Source organism: Antedon mediterranea, chromosome 3 (genome assembly GCF_964355755.1).
Source record: "Antedon mediterranea chromosome 3, ecAntMedi1.1, whole genome shotgun sequence".
Lineage (NCBI taxonomy): Eukaryota > Metazoa > Echinodermata > Crinoidea > Comatulida > Antedonidae > Antedon > Antedon mediterranea.
In genome coordinates, this window is record NC_092672.1 from 28,275,196 (window position 1) to 28,302,257 (window position 27,062).

The following is a 27,062-nucleotide window of genomic DNA, read 5'->3' on the forward strand; positions in this document are numbered from 1 at the left end:
TTCCCAAAAAATAGCCAAAATATCAACTTTTTAAAATTCGTTTTATCTCTCTAGAGCCATGGTAACCAACTAACCTGATTTTACGAAAATAATAATAATTTTCAAAGAAAATCCAAAAATAAAAGGGTTAAAATTTGGCAATTTTTGGAAAATATACAGGGAATAATTTGTAAAAAGCCAAAATATCAACTTTTCAAAATATAATTATTATGCCATAATATTGCTATATACGGTATGTGTATATATTGTGGTACCATCCTCTTATAGAGCCATAGTAACCAGGGTCGAATTTGGCCAATATTAGAGCCATAGTAACCAGGGTCGAATTTGGCCAATATTAGAGCCATAGTAACCAGGGTCGAATTTGGCCAATATTAGAGCCATAGTAACCAGGGTCGAATTTGGCCAATATTAGAGCCATAGTAACCAGGGTCGAATTTGGCCAATATTAGAGCCATAGTAACCAGGGTCGAATTTGGCCAATATTAGAGCCATAGTAACCAGGGTCGAATTTGGCCAATATTAGAGCCATAGTAACCAGGGTCGAATTTGGCCAATATTAGAGCCATAGTAACCAGGGTCGAATTTGGCCAATATTAGAGCCATAGTAACCAGGGTCGAATTTGGCCAATATTAGAGCCATAGTAACCAGGGTCGAATTTGGCCAATATTAGAGCCATAGTAACCAGGGTCGAATTTGGCCAATATGAAATGTCAAAGGTTTTGACGAGTAACGATACTGATAGAGGAAAATCTGAGTTCAAATCAACAAAATATAAATCTATTTTTTATATGTTTTGCTCATTTTTATTCGTTAATTTATATTAACTATTTAAATAGCACATTTCAAAGAACTAAGATTTATAGCAAAACTAAACCAACTTTATACTGTATTCATTCAGGTGCAAGTCAACCCTTTAGAATATATTGTGTGTTAATAATTGTAGAATATTAAAAGTGCTGCAATTTAGTAGTCTCCATCCAATTAGCGATACCATAGTTAGGGACCACTGTACTGAATGAACCTTTTCTAAACATACAATCTGTAACATGCAAGATCCTGTGGCCTTATTCACAAACTCCGGATAAAAAATTTGAAAAAAACACCACTTTTTTTTTAAAGCGACTTATTTCACGTTTCACTGCTGTCAACAACAGGGTTTTAAGTTGAAAATGTTTATACTAGAAATTTTTAACCCGGAGTTTCCCTTTAAGAGTGAATGGTGAATACTGCTACCGGGCAGTACATGTAAACAGCTTTTAGAAAACAGAAACACATCAAACTTGGTACAAATAAGCTAACAATTTGACAAATGAATTTAGAGGTGGGCTTATTGTTGAATGGCAGTCTTATGGATGTGCTTATATCTGAACAAATACAGTAGTACAAAGAATAATATTAATATAAATGCTAAATACATAAAACAAAAGTCATGAAAGCGCCTCATATAAAATAAATCGAAAACATAATCTAAACAAGCAGTTTTATGAGTTGTGACAACGGATGGGCTTATCTAATTCTGTAAATAAAATAAATTAAAAACAGAAATAGAGAAAATAAACATGTTTTAACTACATTGCATAGAAAAATTCTACAAGAAAAAAAAAGTTTATTTAAAAATTCGGAAAAAATACTTATCTATACAATTGGAATTATATCCTTATCAAGGTGCTGCTGTTACATGGGATGGATGACAGTATTTTTTTTCATAATATTACAAAAATATTTTTTCCGAACTATTTATACAAATAAAAATATAAGCTTTATACAAAAGAATCCCCATTGAAATATAGAAGGGCGCTGATATTTAAACTGATTCATAATTTTAATGATTTGTGTTGGACGAAAGGCAATTGACAATGCATAGTAAATACAACAAATTGTTCTCGTACTAAGAATCGGTAGAGCGAATCGGGCATGCTTACATACAATACTAGCGTTGTGATAGCTAATGTGACAATGCCAAATCTGTTAGCTGCACAAATATAGTACAACTTTTCATTATTAGTGTGTTGTGGTCCTAAAACTTTATTTTCCACATAACAACGCAAGTTGACCAATCACAATCAACAGTTTGGATGGTCCATCGTGTCGTGATTGGTCAAATTATGCGACCAAGCTTTACCATTGGGTCGTTCAATCGGAAAGTACCTATCTAACGTACAACCAAAAATTACGAGGGAATGCCCACTCTCTGAAGAACAACAACTAGCGAACCCGAAATCATTAGAAAAAATTATTCAGAAACCTCAATGATTTAACTTTATGAATACAACAACTATACAGGCAAAATTCTATGAAAGGAACACATATTAAAGGACCACCCTATTAAGAGATCACCATATCAAGGTACCACTCTATTAAGGGACCACCTAATTAAGGGACCACTCTATTAAGGGACCATCCTATTAAGGGACCACCCTATTAAGAGATCACCTTATCTTTTTGGAGTATATAATTGTTTTAAGTGTTTAACTGTATAATACATTTTTGGTGCTTCAATCATGGAATTAACAATTTATCTACAGTTTTAACTTTTCAAAAACTTCAAAACATATTTTGGCAATAAATATAAGGCTTGTTTTAACAGTACAAATAAACATCTCCTGAATTGGGGACAGTATTGCTGGCCCTGGAATAACAACACGTATGAGGGCGCTTGTCAGTTAGACAGGAACCTCTTCCGACATCAGTAGAGGGTTGATGTATTCAAAACCTTCAAATTCTGATTGGTCAATTTCGTTTACGATTCTCCTGGAATATAAAAGTAAAATAGATTAACACAAATATAAAATTATTTCTCTCCATTACTTATAAAATAACTCATTTTTAGGACCTAATGGAAACTAATTCTTTGTTTTAGGGATTAATTGGGTTTTCTAGAACCTATTGTGTTTATTATACAGTACAGTAGCGCCCCTTCTTTGGGAAACACCTATTCAGGGGACACCTCTGTTAAGTAGACAACTAACTAACTTGAAACTAACAAGGGGAAATATGTTTAAACACGACGAACAAGGGAGACATCCCTATGAAGAGGACACTTTGTTGGGTCTTAAGGTTGTCCCCGTTATAGAGGTTCTACTGTAATTATATATTTAATAGATTTAAAAAAAAGCAAATATAAAGTTGCATTAACGACCATAAAGCAGCTTATGATTGGAATATTCAATCAGTGATGTGATAACTACTGTAACTACCCCAATTGTAATCCGAAATACTTACGGGTCATCCGGTGTGAACCTGACTGGTTCATTTGTGAATTGTGGATCGAAGTGTTCCAAGTCGCGTTCCCCGTGCAGCGGTGGTTTGTAAGGTGGTGTAATCTGTTTCTTCTCAAGCTATATAAAAATTAAATATTTTATTTAATTTATGTTTTTTAAACGATAGAAGAACAATTCATGTGGTAGATTTAAAAATGATTCTATTGCAGTTTGTTTTATGCAATTATTTACAATGAAACAAATATTATTGCAGTAAAAATATTAGTTACTGCAGTACAATCATTGTGACATTAGGAGATCTGTCGCCATATTCACCAATCACATTTAGAGTAAGATATTTCACTTAAATACTTATTAAGTATTTTATTTAACTCAATCAATATTTAAGTATTTCCCTTAATTTGTATTCACTTAGATAGGAGATTTTTTTTTTTTAAAGGGTAAATATTCCCTTAGCCTAAGTGTGAATACAGCCACAATATTCCAAGTAAAGAACATTGTTAACTTACTCTTTCCCAGTCAATAGTTTTAAAGAACGGATGTGTTGTGATGTCAGAAAAACCAGTGGTAGGATGACATCCAAGTCTGTCAGCTGGACTCTGAAAAAAAAATGAAACAACTATTATTATTATAAATTGATATGACATTTTCAAAATAGAGAGCAGTGTACACATATGCATCATGTACACTTTTGGAAAGAGTAGGGAGCTATCCCAGAGTTCTGATCCATTTCTGTCATCTATCAGCTATCAACTGAGCTAACTGGTACAAATAACACTTAGTTAAAAAAAAAATTGCCGCAAACTGCGATCGCGTTCTATCGGACGCATACTAAACGAAAGCGATTTTCTGATTGGATAATTTCTTACAATGCTATACGGCGCTTGCTGACATATTATAATAAATTAGAACATGTCATGAGCAGTGGAATTTTTGAGTGACCAATAGCTCACATTCGGCGCAAACTTGAGGAAAATGATATAGGTGCCAACAAATATTAAACATGATAGATATTTTACTCAGCGGCACGCATGGCCCATTTCTCACAAATTGTCCGCCGCACACTGTAGGGGCTTTACTGTGACTAAAAATGAGTACATACCTTATTTAGAAAGCCCTTGAGAATCGATGCTGCCTTTACAGACAAGGATCTTGGTATTCTAATTGGTTTTTCTAGAATTACTTGGAATAAATAATCTTCGGTGTTCTGGTCAGGATTCTCCGCATTTCCAACGATGTCAAACGGTGACCTTCCGGCCAACATCTCAAACATGAGTACGCCAAGAGCCCAGAAATCAACCGAATAATCTGAGAATGAAAAAGACGAAAGTAAATCATCAGTGTCAAAGAAAATAAGTTTTTTTGTAAATTATAATGAGATTGACCCTAAAATGATTTTAAACTTCAATTTTGATATGATGATGATAATACATCAAAACTGTGTATAGTTATTGCTTCTTTTTACCACAGAGATATTATAGTGACTATAATATCTCTATGTTTTTACGTAGCAACACCATATGTTTTGATTTGAGTATAGGTATGACATGCCATGTGTGCCAAAATATTTTTCTTTCCATGAATATTAAGCCAAATCACTAGAACTTCTGGTTTTTGGTTTCTTTTCAGTCTTTCAAACAAATGATAGAGGTTATACTTTCTAAAATTCTGTCTACACTATCAAACTTGTTTGACAAAAAAAGTGTGATGTGCCCAAATATGGTAGTGATATGACATCATCATATCCATGGGCACATAACATTTTGTTGTCACGTAAAGTTTTGTAACGTATACAGAGCGTTAAGCTTGGTTCTCAGTAGAACGTAACGCAAGGACGTAAACGCAACGCAAGCGTTTTAACCAATGACAAGCGAAGTTATAGACAGTTAGCAATCACAAGCGAATAAGCCATCGCTTGTGATTGGTCAATTCACTTGCGTTGCGTTACGTCCTTGCGTTGCGTCGCTAGTGGGAACCACGCTTTAGGTGTTAGAGGAAATGGTGTATAAGTTCTAAAGTTACAAATAAAGATCTCAAATTACAAGCTACATTGAATTAAAACAAAGAAAACAAAATTAGTTTCCAAAGAAAATTATGTGTTTTACTAGGTCCTTTTAAAGAAATTGAAACCAGGGTTGGAGGAAATTGTGGAAAAATAATTTGCTGGTACTGAGGAGTCGAGATAATCGTCAATTCTTGGAGAACCCTGGGTAATTGTAAAAAAATAACAACATTTCCTTGTTTAAAAACACAATCTTATTATTTTTTTTTATTAAAGTACATTGATTCGTACACATGTTAAAGTTGATGTCTTTTGTGTGGAAAACCAATAATGTAGGCCAACTATATGTGTTTTATCACTTTATTATTGTTTACTGGGTAGGGAGGTTACCAGTGGTGTTGTACTGTATTAACATTTTATGGTGTATTTTCTAGGTTGTAATTCTTAGTATTATTATACTTCAGAATGTTTCTAGGGCTTAGCACAGCGCAACTTATTGAGTTTTGAAAATGTTATGGATGACTGAGCAGAAGATAAAATTAAGAAAATAATTTGTCTGCTTGTACATTTGTTGATGTCAAAGTTCAATGCATTATGGGTTACTTGTTTTTATTTAATTAGCATTGAAATATAAACTTTTTAGAAACTATACTTTTTAATACTATTAGAAAAATAGTTTTTAGTGTTGAATGTAGGGACAGGAGAAATTAATGGGAGGTTTAGAATCAGAAATATTTATTATTTCGTAATGTTATTCATTTTTTTCCATCTGTAAAATCTAGTAGTTGTTGGTCACTGCTGGTCACTTTGATGAGCATACCTGACCACATTGTCATCACTAACACACCTTGGTTTGTTTAAAGTACAATAAAGGTATGATAGTGACTGCAATGAAGCAGGTAAGACTAAATACTGGTGGATGGTCTTCTTACTGATTGTGGTTGATATTCTTCAATGTTCAGACTCTTTGTGGTGGATATTCTTCAGAGTGTAGACTCTTTGTGGTGGATATTCTTCAATGTTCAGACTCTCTGTGGTGGATATTCTTCAGAGTGTAGACTCTTTGTGGTGGATATTCTTTATGGTATAAGCTCTCTGTAGTGGATATTGTTCAGTTCGTAGACTCTCTATGGTGGATACTTCAATGGTGTAGTTCCTCAAAAACTAGCTAGCCTCTCACTGTAATAAACCTATCTCAAACTGGGATACTGGTCCACTAACTCTTGAGACAATTATAATCAGTTCCAAGCTATCTCTTCATTTTATAAATTGCTTCCTTGGTAATTCAACCAATCACAATACACCTCTTATCTCATTAACATATTCTTAATCACTTATTCTGAATAAACAGTTGAACTTAGCCAATGAAAATTCTTCATTTCTTTATCTTAAAGAATGCTTTGTATGAGGCGTACCAGCATGTTTAAAAGAAGCCCCACCCAAAATAACCATGCACTTTAAGAAACAATATGCAAATTAGTGTACTAATACTTTATTATTTCAAATAAAGACAGAATTTTGTATTTTATGTGTTTTAACTTTTACATGAACCTTGTTATAATATAACAAATTAAGTTATTTTAATTCTTTATAATTCTCACATACTATATTGTAATAATTAAGACAATTGTTGGAAATTTATGGCAAATTTTAATTGTTTGTTAAATGCTGTGGTGTTGTGGTGTTTGTTACATATGTCGTATAATTTGTTGCTTGGTGAATAATAAAATAAAATTGTAATTACCGTAATCTTCCCCTGACAGAATTTCTGGTGCGATGTAATTTGGCGTTCCGCAGAAAGTGCTGGTGGTGTCGCCTGGTCGCAAACCTTCTTTGCACATGCCATAGTCAGTCAGTTTTATGTGGCCGTCAGAATCAAGTAGTACATTATCTAGTTTCAAATCTCGATAGATGATACCTATAAGAAAAGAATAAATATAATAATAATAAATAAGAAAAATATTAATATAAAAAAATCAATATAATTTGTGCGAGACTGAAATACTATGCAACTTTTCTGATGAAAATAAAAATACCTACAAAATGCATAGTTTATATAATTACTTATTTATGATTATTATATTTTATTGATGCCAAAAAAATAAGTATGGAATTAAAAAAGAAACCTCAATTTGCAAAAAAAAAAAAATTGTATACAGTATTAGTATTTGTTTTTTTTGCAGAGATATAATTCAATTTCTGATGAAGGCTTAGTGTTGCCTAAAAGTTATGCAATTTTTTCTGGCCGTTTCACTTTATTATTTTGTTTAAGCTTTTTGCTTATTTTATTTTGTATCTCCATTGAGATCCAGCAACTCATACCCACAGCATTGTCATTTTTTCAGTGCTTATTTTATTATGTATCTCCATTGAGATCCAGCCACTGATACCCACAGAATTGTCATTTTTTCACTAATTTGCCTTTGGATTTATAATTCAACAAAGGCATATATTTATTAATAATAAATCATCTTTATAGTAAAATTCAGAATTTGTTTTCAGGAATTAAAAGTAAGTGATCTACTGAATATTATTTAAATAATTTTGAAATGATAATAAAGATGAGGATTTATATTATTTTTACACAATATTGTTTATAAAACAATATTTTATTTAAAGTAGAATTCTTTAAAAAAAATTAACGATGAATATTAAGAATAAAAGTGGCTATTGTTTTATTACATTTAAATTACAAACAAGTTTATGTAACTAGCACAAGGTCTTTGGCGTCAATATTGGCCAATTGTTCCCACCCATTCCAGGCGGAATGACAGGAAAAGCCCAATGCATAGAAATATTGTTAATACCTATTAAACTACTAAAACACATGCCTGTATTGTTCCTATAGGAAGTGACATGGTTGAAAAGGTTCGTGAGAAGGTTCACCCAACGATATCTTTATTGGTGGAATGAGTCTACCAGCAGATGTGATGGTTATCTGGGTGTTCCCATAATAATGGGATGTTTTAGGGGGTAGGTAACTGGTTTGATTGACAGATCTTTGCTATTTGTTAAAAATTCAATAGCACTTAGGCCTACTTCCAGCACCAAATTGGAGTATGGTCATAGAGATAACATGTAATAGCTGCAGGCTAGATAGAAGGCAAACTAGGGGACAGTAAAATGAAATGATTAAATTAATGGAATCTATCAAATGTAATTTTATTTGTACTGTACAGTATATACTATAATACTTTGTATGATATTAAATATTAAGTTTTGTACAATATAAAATATTAACTTGTATAATAATAATAAGATACCATTTTTTAAAAATACAGTACAATTTTGTTTACATTTAAATTAATTTTAGGAATAGTGGTAATGAAATAAAAGAATATTTTCTTGGTAAATTTTATTACAGTATGTAGTAATATATTAAAACTTACTGTACTGTGGTGTGGTGTGTTGTTGAAAAGACGACAGAATTCGAACTGACAAATTTGGCACACCTAATCGGCCACAGAAGCTGTTGGCTAATTTTGCCACTCCTTGGCGCAATTAATCTAATTGTTGTTGTCTGTTTATTTTTGTAATGTGTTTGCCAAAAATAAAATTAAAATTAAATATGTGATTGGCTGTGACAGTCATTGAAATGGATTGTTTCATAAGCTGGAAATGTTTTAGGTTTTTCAATGTAACATTTTAATACCTTTCTCGTGCAGAAAATTTAGAGCTAGGCAAATTTCGGCTGAGTAGAAACGAGCATGTTCCTCTGGAAGACGACGTTGGCGCTGCATATGAAACATCAAATCACCACCGCTAACAAACTCTATTATAAAAAACAACCTATAAAGAAAAATTGAAATATATATATATTTAAATATTCCACTTGCACTGATGAATGGCTAGTGTTGTCTGAAAGCTCTGCTAATTTTTCTGGCTGTTTTACTTTATCTTTTTGATTTAGCTTTTTGCTTATTTTATTTTGTATCTCCATTGAGATCCACTGATACCTACAACATTATAATTTTTTCAGTAATTTGCCTTTGGATTTATATTTAAATATTCCTAGATATCAGAAAGAAATATCTCAGAATCCCTATTACGACAAACTCAATTCATATAGGACACCTATTAAAGGGACACTTTGAATGTGTCCCCTATATAGTGTCCTATATGAATTGTTATTCATTTCACAGAATAAGACATTTCACACCTTAATAGGGGTGTACTAAAGGAGGAGCTCTATTATTATATTACAATAATTTATGTTGAATATTATCTAATTAGTATTACAAAATTCATAAATCTATTTTCGGTAGCCAAATAAGCTGTTTAAATATTACAGCTGTTTAATACATTAATGGACGCTAAATTCCCCGAGGATGATGGGATTGATAATTATCGAGGGCAGGCCCATGAGGTTTAGAGGCCCTGATTTGATCTGCTTAACTCGTTAATAATTTAGCCTTTACAATGAGCAATGCATATATTGAACGATTTTCAAAGGTTCATAGTAATATTATTACTATTCAGAGTGAAATCAACTTTTTTTAAATGTACATTTTGTGTTGTACATAACCATTGAAAAAACCACATAAATGTTACAGATTTTTAATCCACAACATCCATTTTGGAAATAAAATATTACAATAAATATTTTATGTTTTATTCATTTAAATTTTAAAATTTCAAATTTTATGTTTTTTCCAGATGCGATTTCTGTAAACGAGTCTCTATATAGGATAGCTCAGTCTACACTATCAAACTTTATGTAAATTTGAAGTGCTCATAATGGACATGATGATATGTCCATACCATATTTGCTCATGGTGTATATTTGGGCACATCACAATTTTGTTGTTGAACTAGTTTGATAGTGTAGTGACAAAGCTGTAGAAAGTACACCCTCTATCATAACGTGTGTATTTGAGAAAAGAGAAATATTGAGAGTTCCTAGGCTATGATGAATATGAGCTCTGTCTACATTATCAAACTTTATGTGACAAACAAATGTGATATGCCCATATGGACATGATGATCTCATACCACTATCATACTTGGGTATATCACTGCCATATTTGGGCACATCAAACTAGTTTGATAGTGTAGACAGAGCTTTAGCAAAGCAAGGCCCCTCAATGATAATCATACCTGCTCTTAGTCTGAAAACAGGAGTGCAGTCCAACAAGGAATGGATGGTTAGAAGCAGTCTCAAACACATGTTTCTCCGTCTGAACCCAGTCTATATCTTCTTCATCATTAACCAACTCCTTTTTGATGACTTTCATTGCATAGATGCGCTGCGTCTTGCGCTGTTCTACAACCATCACCTTGGCATAACTACCACGACCAATAACCCGTATGAGGTCAAACTCTTCGAGTCCAATACGTTTTGCCGACCCTTCAACTGACACTGTTTCACTAGTATCATGGTGAAGTTCATTGCTTGCACCTGAAAATAAAATTGACATTTAATCCATTTGATATTTTATTTATATATATTTAAATATGTATTGTTATTTACCTTTCCCCTGTCCAAAAAAGAACAAAAATATTAATTTTGTAATACATAAACAGAGTAATTTTAACTGTCATCCAGAAAATAGGCTTTCGGTTGATCTTTTTTTGACTTCATTAAATTACATCAGTGTTTATACAGTAAGTGTTTTCAATCAACTTTTTGTAAAAGTGAATAACTATGACATTATAGTCTTTAACACCTTTTTTCCCAATAATTATTTTTTTTCATTTACTTTTATAGTTTGTTATTTATTGCACAATGTTCACACTTCTTCACCGGGGGTATTAAATGAGATTTAATACTTAACCTTCAAGCTCTTCTTCATAGCCATTGTTTCCGTAGAATTATCCTTCTTATTGACTGCATCATCAACGTGACGTTGATTTTAACTCTTAGACAATTTTTGATTGATTTATTGAATTTTGTAATCAATATCATCATTTTTTGCTAATGAATCAAGATTAAAAACTCTTTATTTGAATATGGTAATCAAATTAGCTTCGTAATATAAATACGGTCATTAAATTTTATATAATTATTTTCCTTGAAAAAATATTAATTGACAATTTTATAAATTAAAGATTTCCAATAAAAAGACAAATTAAAAACTTAAAAAAGAATATACTTGAAAATATATATTAAGTGTGAGGGGCCCAAGGGCGGTAAGTTTTGTTGACGAATTGCACCACCCTAGAGTAAATAAATTCAAACCAACCGACACTTACCTGATGTGTTGCCACGGTATGAATTGCTTGGTGTGCTGTGTGAGGACTCGTCAAGAAATGATCTAGGCTCCTGCAAAAATCAAATCGCGTTGAAAATTAATAAACAATGCTTAATGATTACAACAGTATTACTCTGCATAAATTATGCAAATGAGTTGATGTCACTGACACAGTAGGTAGAATGGTTGATGGTGTGAGCACGTGCAGTGAGCACTTGTGGTAGAGACTGATGAATTTGTTTCTCATCGTATATCAACGACGATGGCTATGCTATAAATAATGCATCGTTTAAACATACTCAACATTAATATTACATCAACCTTTTCTATATTATATTACTAATACTATACATGAACTCCATTCAAAATATCATAATGGATACTTTACTTTAGTTGCACCGGATTATACTTGGCGAATATTGTTATATGTGGAGATATATACATTTAAACAATATTCGTATTGTATCATGGCAATACTATTTGTATCACATGTATTGTCTGTATCCTGGAAGATTAAGGTTTATGATACAGGCGTCACAATCCTTTTTAGTAATTATATGTAGTCAGACTTTAGTTTACACCAAGAGTTTTTGACTGTATTGAGGGAGTAGACTGAAATCAGAATACTGTGAGGACTGGGCCTGACACGTTGCTTTAAACTAAAACAACCAAACTAAACTAGAGTCTTTACCCCCGATGTATACAAAGTTCAAAAAGTCACACAAATTCATTTATGATTTATGAGGTTTCCTAATTATCCTGAACACACGTCATTAAAAAATGGCGCTTCAAATAGAACAGGACATAAACAATATTACGCTTATCTACCTCAGCAGGATTTGCATCATGTAAAACGCGGAAGAAAAAAAGAAAAGCAAAAACGTGGCTATTAGGTTCTTATCTCATGCAGCAGGTTTCGAGAAGTACTTCCAACGACAGGAAACACAAGTTCTACTTCATCGGCTCGCAGTATCCTTTGGAAGCTATCGAGGGAGCGGATTCCCAAGCTCTCCGCTTCCTGTTCGTGGCTATTCGGACTTAAAGATGAGCCAACTATCTTACACATCAGTTAACTAAAACAATGGAAGGATGTTAATACAATCCTTATTGTAAACAGTGAGCTTACTATAGGCACTCCTAATTATTACAACTTTTCCTTCCTCCTGTATGTTGGCAAAGAAACATGGATTTAACCACAACAGTGAGCTTATTATCTCGCATGGCACTCCTCTAATATTCTCAACCTTTTGGCAAAAGGAATTAAACAGTAAGCATTTTGTATCGCAAGCTGCTAATTTTTCCACCCCTTTTCTTACAGTTGCAATGGAAATGAATTAAACAGCGAGCTTATTATCTTTTAACTCAACTCCTAATTTTCGCAACGTTTTTTCCAATGGTTGGCAATATGAATTTCGGTGAGTTTATTATCTCACACGTCAACTCCTAATTTTTGCAACCTTTTTTCCTACAGTTGGCAATTTACAATATATAAATTTAACAGTTCGATTGTATTTAGTGGCTTTCCTAATTTTCGCAACCCTCTTTTCAAACAGTTAGCAATGTGAATTTCAGTGAGTTTATTATCTCGGATGTCAACTCCTAATTTTTGAAAACTTTTTTCCTACGTTTTGAAAATACAACATGAAAACTTCTGAAAAAAGTCATTCCTCTAGAGCGACTATCTACCACTCAATCAAATTCTCTCCTTCGCCAAAACAACAAACTACATCAGATTTCCAAACAATTCAAATTATTTAAATTCTGATTTCTTAAGAATTGTTTAATACCTAACGATTTTCCTTTTTTTTTATTAAATTAGTTTTCAGTTTTTCAAAAAATTCCAACATCAGTCAAAAATGTATATTTCCAAAAATATAATCTATAATTTAACACTTAAAATGGTTATTCATTATCTTGAATGAAGTGTTGATAAATTGAATTATTTTATACTAAACCGCATCCATTTATAAATGCATTATCAATAGCAGTTTTGCTTTTGATATCTTTGCATATTAATTAAGTATTAAACTTCCCATATAAGGATTTGTTACCAAAATGTGAATATTGTATAATTTAAATTCTATACAACAAAAGAAAGCTAATAAAAGTATACAATATCTTGTATAATAACTTTATACTGAACACACCATATGGTAGTCTACTCAAATAATAATAATAATCTATGTACATACAGAATTATTCCTGAATAAGTAACTTATTGCATTCAATACTAAAACAATAAATTTAAGAAAGGTAAATATAATAAATAAATAAAATGAATAGATTATAGTATTATAATATTGCTATAGACTTAAAACACTTAGAATTAGTATTTTGAACTTTAGAACAGAAGAATTGATCTAAGTAATTAAGTAGACTATACAGTTAGTTATTACAAAATGTACTTTTAGATACTTACTTTACACAAGTAAATGTTTTATATGAATTACAATAAAAACTTAAAATAAGTACTGTATTTTTTTTTTTTTTATTAAAACTGAAAATCTAAATTATTCATGATGTGTAAACCTCCTAATAAGTATTTAAATTAGTATTGTTTATTAAACGGATTAAATCTGGAAGTGTTGGGAGACAGTCCAACAAATATCTAGGGTAGGAGAACTTTAACAGCCATATTGTCGGACACAAAAATGATGGTTTATTAACAAACGATCATAAATGAGAGCAGGTCGGCTACAAAGCTTTTAGGCTATAAATCTGTATCTGTATAGACTTTAATCTTCGGTAAACACAATCTGATATTCATATTTATTGACAACATTCAACACAGATTATTTATTTATAGTATGTTCACCTAATATGGTCAAAACTGATCAACTTGATATTGTTGTGGTATTATTATGGACACACTAGGCTACAGTAGGTTGTATTTTTGTAAAAAAAAATAGGAAATTTGAAACGGCATAGACAAAATATAATCGCATAAAAATAAACCAATTTTTTTGTTTGTAAGAAAGGTTTCCAGCAAAGTTAGCTAAACATAATTTGACATAACTAACTAATTTCTTGGAAGCATACTGTTTGTGGGTCAAAAACAAAAAAAATCTTCTATCTTAAAATAAATAGGTTTGGAAAGTGATTAAAAACTTTAAATAAGCAGAAGTTAAAAAAATCCTCTTTTTTTTGGTTTAATATTTTTTATAGTAGATGTAGCTTTATAAAACATGTGATTACAAATTTAGAGGTATAATATCTTCATTAAAAGTTATATAAAATAAGTTTTAACTAACAAAGAATAGTTGAAACGCTTGAAACAAATCCTTAATTTCGAAGTTTGTTAATTTCATTAATGATTGATGCAGCAGGAGTTTATATTAGTCACTAAAATATTGTATCGTGTTTCATACAAGCCGACTAATAGACATAATATTCCGCTACGATGAGTTATAATATCATTATGGAGAAAATTCAGTTTTCATAATAGCCTAATCACATGGAAGATCTTTCAACTGTAAAAAGACGCTATGCAAATTCACGCCTTCAAGTTGCGACGATGTGACAATACTCGTTTCCGAGATTCATTAGGGTTGTTTTTTACTTAGTTTAATTCACTAGAAGTAATCTTATTTGGAAATAAGCCTTTTACATAAATACTCTGGGTGAATTTATTTTTGTTGAATTCTGACCAAGCAAAATTTAATTCAAGAAAATATTGTTCTCTGATTTGTCCATTGAAAAAAAAAAATTAAACTTGCTCTGGGTGAATTAAATTTTTGTCGAATTATGACAAACCAAAGTTTGAAAGATTTCAAGGAAACAATTAATTTTTCTTTCATTGTCCATTGAAAAAAAACCCTCTTACAATGCTCTAGGAGAATTTTATTTTGTTGAATTATGACCAACCAAAGTTTAAATTAAAATTCTTCTTTCATTGTCCATTGTAAAACAAGTAAGTCTTGTAAAACAAGAAAACAATTTATTTTTTCTTTCAGACTATCAAAGTTTAGTTTGAAGGAAGACAATGGTTTTTGAACAAGGTAAACATATTTCAAAAGCATATTGAATACATCTTCTGAAAAATATATTCTAAAATCTGAGAAATAGTAGTCATTCCTGACAATACAATTTGGATCCATAATATTAACAAGTTATATTAACATTTTGAACAGGTATGCCTTTATGTAATAAAAAAATAGTCAAAGTATTTGGTAATGAACTATGAGATGAGCATCAAAAGAATAATTTTACAATGTTTTCAGAGTTAAAAGAAAACAAAATGTTCTTATTCTTTTATGAAAATAAAAAAAAATCTTACCTGTCTTTCTCCACATGGAACTTTAGTATATTTATGGCAGCGTTTATGAACTAGAACTTTACAGTCGGTACACTTGAATCCTTGCCGTCCTAATCCCCAAATGCGATCGTTACAAATTGAACAAATTGCCCTCTGAAAGAAAAAACAAGTTAAAAATTCATTTATTCATACTATATTTCCACATTTCCAATTCGGTTGATAAAACGTTTCTGACTAAAGTACAACGAAAGACAAACCTAAAGGTTTACAAAATTCAGTTAATCACCTTTCTGCATTTCCATTTTGATTGGTAAAATGAAGAACAAGTAAAGGCAATTTAACGGCTATGAAAGAGTCAATTTCAATAAGCAATGCCGTTGAATGAGTGAAATACACCTTTCACAGGATTAACGGCATGGATTTAACACAAAATGTGAAATCCAATGAATATTTTGTCGAAAGACGGCAGCAATAAAAAGGTCAAGCAACCAGCTTTGTAGAGATTGCTGTTAGGTACACACCGTAATTTTCTCACAGAGTGAATCCCGCTTATGCATTTCTTCCCAGTAAAGCGGGAAAACAGATGTGACTCCCTTTATATCTGTCCACCGTTACCGCTCCCAACTATCAAAGGAAACTAGAAACGATTCAAATCAGGAAGAGAATAACTGGTTGCAAGACTGTTAATAGATCACTCAAAGGATCTTGTAAGGAAGTGGAGCTCATCATGTGATGTGCATGACCTCTGATATCCAATCAGCAGCCGGCAAAGATATTATATTATACCATCATCATCAGAATATTGACAGGTCTTATGGTAGATTGACTTCCTGGAGTTTGAAAAGACCTTGCGAAGGAACACACCCAGAAACAATCAAATCATAGCCACGTTGCTTGAATCAGTAAACTTCTACCGAGAATATTTTGAGAATCACAAGATTCAGTTTACGGAAAAAGTTTCATCAAGAAAAAACAAATAAAAAATGTTGGTTTCCTTGTTGAAACCTTGTAAAGAAAATAAAAATATTTTACAGAGGAAGAAAAGCAACACAAAATGTTGCGGAACTATACTTGTATGTCTGCACCTCGATACTGAATCAAATGCGCATGTTATCGAAAAAACATAACAGCTGCTAAATGCCAGCTTGGTTGAACTGCTCAGTATTCTCAACTTTAACTACCCACTTGATCTAACCAGCCAACTGCTTACGGTCTAATAACAGACAATCACCATATTCATAGTATCATTATTCCGCAATTAGAAAGTAGAAAGGACGTGACGATGAACGCCTGCCCACTTAAAAAAAAATCCCAGCATGCTGTCTGACATTTTCCAATAAATCAACGACACACCACATAAGTTTTTTCCCTTCCGACAAACTAGCTCCAGCAAAATTATCACAAGCAAAGTAAATTACCAGGCACGGACAGATTGAACAATCTGTTTGCAAACTGAAACCAATAAAGAATTGGTTTCAGAGCTTATGTGGTGTTATGTACAGGAAATACTTAAATTTATACTTGTTTTAGTTTTAATTTGTTTTGCTTTCAGTTGTTTTAATTGCTTTTAAAAGGAAATTATGATGATGAACAAAAATTGAGATAACATATTTCGTTGTGACTCTGCAAAATTGTTTAGTTTAGTGGTTTATGATTGCTAACTTCAACTATAAAACAAATGTAAAATATTGCCCAATGCACTTTGTAAGTGGTTATAGTATATGCTGGTATGACAATATTAATTATTATACAATTATAACTATTTTTTATTTACATACAGACCTAATGTACTTTATTGAGTTATTTCTTAGTAACTGCTACAGTATTTCTAATTTAGAATAATTCTCATTTTAAAGTAGTTTATTTACTTTTTTTAAACACTTTTACAGTAAAATATGTTAATTTTGGAATAATTAGAATTTTTATTTTGTTTTATTTATTGAAAAGAAATATGTTTAGGTAATAACTATACAGTTACATTACATGTTCACTATTAATTTTGATCTTAAAATGCAAAACTTAATTAATATTTATCCTCAATATTTTTTGAATATCCTCTTTGAAGATCGAATATTAAAATGAATTTGTTTCCCTCCATGGAAGAACTTTAAATTAAAGTGAAATTAAACAGTAAATAAAAGCCAGAAAATGAAAATATATTAATATTTTGTTGTTAATTTTGTATTTTTAATGAGTACAATCACTCACAAACTGGCAACCAATTTATATGCAAATTGTCTAATTAAACTTATTCTTTAATTTTAAATTCAATTACCAAAATTGATAATATGAATAAAGACTTGAATATTTAATAGTATGGTATTAATAGTATTAGTAATCCAACTAAAGACCACCCTCCAAGGAGGAACCAGTTAAAGTATCGTTTAAAAATATCTCCAGATTTTGGCATAGTTGAATCAAATTTTATTATGGACTACAATATTTTATCATGATTACATTGTTTCAAATTTAAGTTGTAAATGTTCATCTGCTTTTAAATTCTAAAGGAGGAAATTAATTTCTTTGCTACTTTGCAAAAGATATTAATTCATTAAATCCAAAAAACAAAAACAAAAAATGGATTAAAAACAATATCATTTCTTACTCGGCTAAATCGTTTAGGTTGGAAGGTGTGACCGTTGACTTTGTAAAGCTTTCGCCATCTTCGTGCGCCCCGTCTGTAAATATTTTCTATGAAAAAATAAATATGAATATTGTAAACTTTAACAACATACAACAAAAAAATGTATCAGAAATCTATAACTAATTTTATAACAGCATTGGCCAACCGATAGAGGGCACTTCATTTTTGCTAAACACATTCAAACAAAGAGGGTGCTATTAAAAGTATATCTGACATTAATATCTATAAACAATTTTTTGCTGATAATAGATAGTAAAGTATTAAGCGTGGTTCCCACTAGCGACGCAACGCAAGGACGTAACGTAACGCAAGTGAATTAACCAATCACAAGCGATGGCTTATTCGCTTGTGATTGTTAACTGCCTATATAACTTCGCTTGTCATTGGTTAAAACGCTTGTGTTGCGTTTACGTCCTTGCGTTACGTTCTAGTGAGAACCAAGCTTTAGTGAGTTTAAATACAGTAGTCAATTTATGCAGAATATTTTTTTTATATCAAACACAAATCCAAAAATTAGCAGATACAAATTTTGAAAAACTTACTGTCTTCTCCAGGACATGGTGCTCCAGGTTTCTCCGGGCCATTTGGAAAAACTAAAAAAATACAAAATAAAACAACCGGTTATTTACATATTTTATACAAAGCAAAATATGTTTAAATTTTCTGTGAAACAGTACAATTTGTTAATTTGAAAGAAATGAATACATAAAATCATGGAGAAATATTATTTCTTTATTCTTAAATGTACTTTTAATGAAATGCTAGTAAAATACATTTTGTTGGGACATCATCAATTATCATTAATATCATTCATTTATTTCGTCATTTCACAATTTCACAGTACAACAATAAAAACATTACAATTTAAGTTAATGAGGCAGCTGAGGACTACCTAACCTTACAGAAATAACAGCCTAGAAGTTCTACAATCTCCACATATTTAATAAAACACTGAGCTGTATTTTAGTAATTTAGTGAACACAAAGAAAGTATCACATGGACTGAAACCAGTAAAGCTTCATGGCCATAGTTTCTATTGCTAAACTATGAGTCATAAACATTAAGTTTTTATAGACTGCACTGCATACAGTAGTATGAAAATGAGGTGATAACATTGGTAGATAACATTATTTTTTTGTGCATAATATAACCGTTTATTACAAATTTTAAATTCTATTTTTTATTTTTTATTTTATTCAATTTTCAGGCACACATACATGACAACACAGCGGTGCAGCACCCTGAGGATTGCCATGAGTGCAAAGCACTATCGAGATGGCTCTCCATATACTAAACTAGAACATATAAGACAAACATATACACAAGATGCTCTACATAGACAAAGACTTATTATTAAGTCTTTGGGAGTGGAGTTGTAAATTGTCATGAGAAAAAAACCTTGACACATGACAGGACTTGAACCCAGGACCCTCAGATTGGTAGCCAAGCATCATAACCACCAAGCCACAACTCCATTCCCTAACCACCAAGCCACAGCTCCACTAAATTCAATACAATTTAAAATTTAATCTTTATTTCTGCTAAATTTATGCACCCAAATAACTGTTTAAATCAGTGTGTTGCCGTCCACAGAAATCGCATTACCCAAAATGCAATGGGCAGCGCTCTACAGAAAAAATGAATACCAGTAGCAGATTAAGTAGCTTCATTCCCACACTTTCTCTCTGAAAATTCACTTTTTAAGCTTTTTTTTTGGGAAGGGCACAATACCAAGTCCTCATTCCGAACCCACCCTAAAATTCTGGTTCCACCCTTAATAATTACAATCACAAACAGCAATCATTGACCTTTGACATGACATGGTTATGCTCCTCATATTTCAACATCATTATGTATAATATAATGCCACTTCATATTTGTTTAGGTTGTTCACTGAAATATTAATAATCTAACTCTCATCTTTTTATTAATTATCGTCAAACTTATTAAACATTACCACTAGGGATACAGCATACATTTTCTACAGATCAATTTCCGACATGAAAACATGAGAATATTTTGATATTCATGATTATTTATTAGATTTCAAATCTAAACTTAGATTCATACATGAAACATTTCTAAACATACTATATCTAATTGACACATGTTTATTTAATTTGAAAAGAACTGTTATTAAAGTTTGGTAATAAAATTATAACATAATATACATTCCTAGTTCTGGCGGTGGAACAAGTCTTCTCGGATAAGGACTATAAACCGTAGGTCCAGTGTACACAGTTATAACCTGTGTGCACTTTAAAGAACCCAGTTCATTATTCGAAAAGAGTAGGGGGTTACCCCGGTGAACTGGTTCACAAAATAGCCCCTGTATCAGGGGGATTACCACCTATCTGATAGGACAGTGATTAATTCACGATTGGTAATCCTTGGCCACATCGCCTAAAAATAAATGTAAATATAATGTCCATAATTTTAGATTGTACTACTACTGTAGAAGGAATATACCAACATTTTATAAATATAAAGCAATGTGTCTATTTTAGAATGCATTAAAATACGTTTTATTATTCTGCACTAACAATAATTTTACAAGTCTTAAATTGAAATCTGCAAGATCGAACCTAGACTTTTTTGCTTGATGCACATGCTCAACCACTGAACCACTGGGCACTCAATCAATTTATGATATGTTTAAATTGAATTGGATATTTGTCTGTTAAAAATGAAATTTACAGTTGTTAAATCCAAAGGCAAATTACTGAAAATGAATACACTATGTTTATTATTTGATCAGTGGCTGGATCTTGAGGGATAAAATTAAATTAAATAAACACAAAAAAAAAATTACAATGCAATGGCAGCAATGGAGATAAACAAACGAAAAATAAGAAAAAGATAAATCAAAATTATAAGGTAAAACAGAAGTCAGAAAGAAAATATTAAAAGTAAAGTTATTGTACTGTATATTTAATTTCTTTGTTGAATTCTTTTTTTTATTGAAGTTTGATTTCAAAATACTGTACTTAGTTTCACATTAATGGTAACAAAGTTACAATAATCATTAATTTGTCATTAAATTACTCAACAGTTTTACTTTAACATCTGTCTGCTAGATTAATATTAGAAAACAGCTCCCTCATGAATTTCTGAAGAATACTAACATTAACAAGAATTTACCAGTACTGTAGAGTACTAGTTTAGTCACTAATTATCTCCTTTATTATGGATCCAGTTTTGTAAGGGTCACATTTTCCAATTTCATTAAAACTACAAATGTGTATGATAAGAGAAAAGCAGAGAGGACTGCAGTAGTAATTTTACTTGGCCTTTATAAATGTTACCAATTTGTTAATCATTTGTGTTAATGAAATCCTAATTATTTACCACTGAACTAAACAGATTAAATTGGGCAACAAAGTTGTAGCTGCCAATCAAATCAATCATCAAGAATCACAATAATTGTCAACAATTAGTTGATTTAATTGTTAATAAACAACAATTAATACTATTAAATGCTGATTGGCAATTTTTTTTTCTTTAAATTAACATTGTAATCTACCCTTACAATGTAAGTTGCATACAGTACATTAGGATTGTGGGACATCTCTTTTCTGGGTATACCCATATTCAGAGGATATCTCTATTCAGGTGAAGTCCTTCTAAGGATATACTTCCCTGCGCAATAACAATGTTTATAACACTGCTATGTTACCTTTTTGGTTTCAAATATGTCCCCTTAATAGCAGTTCTACTGTATTAGTATTTTTAAAACAAACTTTCACTTATTCCCTATAAACTTTGACACACTAATAATATTATCATTAATTTTAATTATAATCATCACGACATTGACATAAAGATTTGTTATAAACAATATACTTAAATTCAAGCTTAAAGCAAACTTTCTCTTTCCTAATAGATGGCAATTAATTTGATTGGCAGAAAATAATGAAACTGTAAATGGGAGGGTGTTTTAAATTATTATTTAGTGTTTTCTTAAATAAAAAATTATTATTTATTATCTGAAACAAATGGTCACAGGTTTTATGACATTTTGGGACATCTGGGAAGCAAAGCCTACTCGTTAATCAGTCACTTTGAGATACTGGTAGAAAAATATCAAACAAAGAAATGAAAAGAAATTTATGGAGCAATTAAAAGGCTATAAATTGTAGAATTACATTTTGACCAATGCTTATAAGTTTTGAAGAGATTTGAATTATAAAATTTTAGCATCTATGACTTTTTGTAATTATAATTTTCCTCATAATAAATGTAGCCACTTTATCACAGTTAATTGATAGGGGGATTGAATAGACTGAGCATTATCACTTAACAAGCAAAACATTACCTCCTAACCATATTCTATCACCTCTATTTACAATATTAAGTATGACATTTAACCTCCAAAAAACTACTATAGGCTTCTGGAAGCACATATACGATGGGCATGAGTCATATAGGAACTTAATTATTGTTTACACATTTTGGAGTTTGCTATCGAAAAGTGAGGGGACCATATGTAGAAACACACACATCCATGGATACATTTTTTTATAAACCTCTTTGAAATACCATAATTCTATTATTTTATATAAAAACCTGCAAAAATATACTACAAACTAAAAATTTGATATTTTAAATATCTCTATGATCTTTTAAATTAATCTGCAAAGATTGTAAATAATCATTTAGATTAATTTCCTAAAAAGAAATTTCAATTTCAATATCTACTTCAATCTAGTGGCTTTTTATTAATTTTATTTCTCTATTGGAGAGTTCGTATAAAATTAACTCAAGTATTCCTTACAGAAAGCCAGATACGATGTCCCAATAATTTAATTATCAGGGCACATGTAGAACTGTGAGTCAATACTGTAGTATTAAATTTCAATGAAAGCCTGGCAAACAAAAGATGATGAGAAGTACAAAGATAATAGAAAATCACAGAGAAATAACTTTTGAGGTGAAGCATTTTATAATTCTAGACATATCATATTGAAGATATAGTATAGTAAATAAATTACAGCAATTAAATAAATATTTACTTTTATTTATGAATTTGTTTAGTACTGTTTGGTCAGTATACTGTATCTACAACTCATTAAACTGTACAAATTCCTTGATACAGCGTCACATATGTATCACATGTCACACCTGTATCATAGGCCATAAGCATATTACTATAAACCTAACTAACCTAAATCCAGGTATCACATGTGATACAAAGTGAGACTGTCTGTCAGTATGATACTGAACATATGAGAAACGGGCGCGTTACTACATTATTTCTATAAAGGAAAAAGAAAAAGAAAAGGAAAATTGAACTTTTACTCTTAAATTAAAATTAATTTTAGTGTGGTGAATAGCTTGAAATTAAACAAAATCAAACCCTAGATTCAACTTGTGTTAAAAATTAGTCACCTAAAAAATGATAAATAAATAAATAATTCTAAATCTGTTTTTGTAAATTTATAACACTTACATTTTCATCGTCTTTTAAACAAATTGCTTCTGCCAACGAGAGAACTACCATCGCCATGTGTATCGCTATTAACTCAAAATACTACCCACAATACTGTGTTCTAAACTGCACGCTCTTCAATTCAAACATCTGAAATCTACACTTGAAAACCACAGCATTTGACCACTGAAATCTTGAATCTTTACATCTTAAAACAACGAGCACTGCAGACTATCTATTAACATCATTAATTAAAACTGCTAACGCAAAACTGGTAGCACCACGTTACCAAACTGCACAGGTTCTTCAACTAAAACTGCTAACGCCGTTTTACTACGCATGTTTTAATTAACACTAACAGTAACCCTGTACACCAAAGTTCAGTTTTTAAACGTTCACTGTAACGAGCCACCTCAACACTACTGTACTGCTTGTGACGCTGACCACCTTTTAACTACATGTTCTTCAGTTGTAACACGTGTTTATGTCCTACGGCAGCTGACCTTGCTAAGCTTCTACCATTACTCATCCTATCTCTTAACAGCAGCTGCTTTTACCATTTTTATCTAATATTATGCAAATTAGCTGGGATAAAGGCTCATAAACGCTTACTTTTGACACGTTCTGGCGTTTGATTTCTAAACTACCATTAGATTTTACTACGACAATTAGAGATAAAATGACTTGACTAAAACTCGTAATTTTGTTTTTTTACTGGTCCTATAAATAAGCGTTACTGGTAGATAAGTTTACAAAGATGGCATCATGTTTTTGTAAAATTATGATTATGAGTCATCCAAAACAAATTTGAATTTTATCCAAAAAAAAAACCAAAGAAAAAAAATCCAGAAAGCCAGCTAAATACAAAACAAATGTCATTGACAACAAGTTAATGCCTAACACATTTCTTTAAAGGAGTAAATTTTTTTAAAGAAACTGTTTATGAAGGAGTTGTTAAATAAGAAGAAAAACACATTATTTACCTTTTATAGAGATGTATTTGCAGAATAACAAGATATCTCAATGATGGTTCGTTCACCTCAACTAAACACAGACTAGAACATAGAATAACAAGTCATGTACTCTGCAGCATACATTCTACAATGGAGCAACAAAGATTCTACCATGCACACATGGGTAGACATCGCAGAGGCTCCTTATAGCAAGGAGCTAAGCCTAAAAAGCTTTTTCTCCTACCACCTCAGAAGTAACAACTTCCCTTCTCAACTCATCAGTTTGTAATAATAAACTCTCAGCTAACATCGGCTTTATATCCCCATCAGATAATGACCAGAAATTATCAGTTGAAAAAGGAAGTTGGACAGTAATGAATAGCAAGCTTTCTTTTGTTGCGCTGTTATCAAATTGTAACACTCACATGGGTGAGGATAACCTCTTGTACTAGCAACTACAGGAAATACCACTTCCTTTTGTTCTCACCATGGAATAATCACTGTAAAACCCTGGGAGAAATAAATCAACTAAATGTGATAAATTTATAATTTATTAGGAGGCCATGAGGAGTGGGCCTTGAAGAATAAGATTTTGGTAACAATGGAGTTTATGAAGCCGAAAGTTGAACAAATACTGGGAAAAACAGGTAAAAGTCAAGTGAGATGATCAAAAGATGGACCGGCCTATACAATATACTGTATGCTGCAGTTTCTATTAACCACTGATTGTTATAAAACTCCCTGGTTCAAACTACTTTGTTATGAAATGAAATCATAAAACTTTTTTGGTACAGTAAAAGTCAAATCCCTTTCTTGTTAAAAGTGTTATTTCACCAATCCAGATACCAGAAGTGGAAGGTGATGGTGAATAGTCCTAACTACATGATGATTTTTGGCCCATTTGTGGAAAAATGAACCCTGCTTTGTAAAAATCCTAGTTATGGCTTGGAGTGCCCCTTCAGTACAACACTGTTCGGTTCTCTAAGAGGGCCCAGTACAGGATAGTGATCAGCACCCCGGAAGACAAACGATCCAAATACATATTTTAAATATTGAAATAGTGTAACTGTAATCAAGTTTTGTAGTCATGCACATGTACATACACAGAACCCATCATTTTACATTCCATCCAAAGAGGCAATGAGAGTAAAGTATCTGGTCTTTAATAAGGTATATTTACACAAAAGAGTAGTAACGGTAAGTTTTAGGCAGAAAACAAAGATAGAAGAATATATGTTATTTCTTCTGAACATATATACCCAAAACACAGAGTGGACAGGCAGTTGGGCGGAACCTCACTCAGGATAGATACAGATTCTATGTGGGACAAGCACAAAGTTTTGGCTTACCATTACTGCTCGTCTGTGTAAATTAGCATTTAGATACTGTATGGCAACACTTGTCCAATATTTCTTACCATTATGCCATACTGTTCTTAATCTTACATAACTTTGTCTTTGTTTGAATACATGCCAAGTTAAAAATAGAGTTAGGAAAGGAAAGGGCTTGGTGTTGTATGATAAGGGTGCAGTCAGTACGATCCTCTAAGGTCCGGGTATGTTAGGAAGTTCATACGAAAAGGGATGGTTCCAAGCGCGGTACTAGGCTTGGCCTCTAGAGCTTTTAATAATGTTATATAATCTCCAAACACTCCCCTTAAATTAAAGGTGATTAAATTATGACCCTGATGAAGTTTAACGATTCAGGAAAAACTGAGTATGATGAGCATTTTATTTAAAAGCTGAGAGCGTGTGGCGCAGTTTGTTGGACATTGGATTACTGATCACGAGATCATGGTTTGAATCTAACTCTCGCCACATTGCTTGTATCCTTAATAGGCAAGACACTTTAAGTACATTTGCCTCTCTCTACCCAGGTGTATAAAATGGGTATCGGTTGGATCAAGAAACAACTTTGCGCTGATTACTAGCTGCATTATTATGGGAGTATGTCTCCGTTAGTGTTTTATACAAAAAATCTTTTTTACAGCAACACTTTACAATTTTTTAATTCAATAAAGTTTCAGAGTTTTAATATTCATAACCTAGAAATTGAAAATATCTAGGTTCCAATGAATAATCATTTGCATTTAGGCAAAAAAAAAAATCATTTAAATCGTCAAATACAATTTATAATTTGATAAATTGACATTTATAGACGCACAAACGAATGACAACTTTGAGTTATACATTTAATGATGATAAACGATATGGTAAACTAATATTACTGTATTATTAATTTCATTAAAGAAAGGTGAGTGTTGAGGGAAAGAAACCAACGTGTGAATTCTCTCGTTTTAACACACCTTATCAATATCATGCGGTACATCAATATACTGCAAATGTGTGCATATTTTGCGACCCA

General features: G+C 31.5%; 1 protein-coding gene across 2 annotated transcripts in view; it reads right to left on the reverse strand.

Moving 5' to 3' along the window:
* Positions 1–631: 631 nt before the first annotated feature.
* The window catches only part of LOC140045142 (protein kinase C iota type-like), a 62,363-nt gene continuing 35,932 nt past the window's right edge, over positions 632–27,062 (reverse strand). The window contains exons 5-15 of one of the 2 annotated variants that reach the window (XM_072089905.1): positions 18,860–18,910; positions 18,279–18,364; positions 15,695–15,826; positions 11,420–11,489; positions 10,325–10,625; positions 8,880–9,016; positions 6,972–7,145; positions 4,328–4,533; positions 3,735–3,824; positions 3,227–3,342; positions 632–2,755 (exon numbers count right to left, since the gene is read on the reverse strand). In XM_072089905.1, coding sequence (XP_071946006.1) covers positions 2,668–2,755; positions 3,227–3,342; positions 3,735–3,824; positions 4,328–4,533; positions 6,972–7,145; positions 8,880–9,016; positions 10,325–10,625; positions 11,420–11,489; positions 15,695–15,826; positions 18,279–18,364; positions 18,860–18,910 — 1,451 coding nt within the window. In that variant the 3' untranslated portion in view covers positions 632–2,667. The remainder of the gene's footprint in view (positions 2,756–3,226; positions 3,343–3,734; positions 3,825–4,327; positions 4,534–6,971; positions 7,146–8,879; positions 9,017–10,324; positions 10,626–11,419; positions 11,490–15,694; positions 15,827–18,278; positions 18,365–18,859; positions 18,911–27,062) is intronic. The other variant, XM_072089906.1, reaches the window with a different exon arrangement.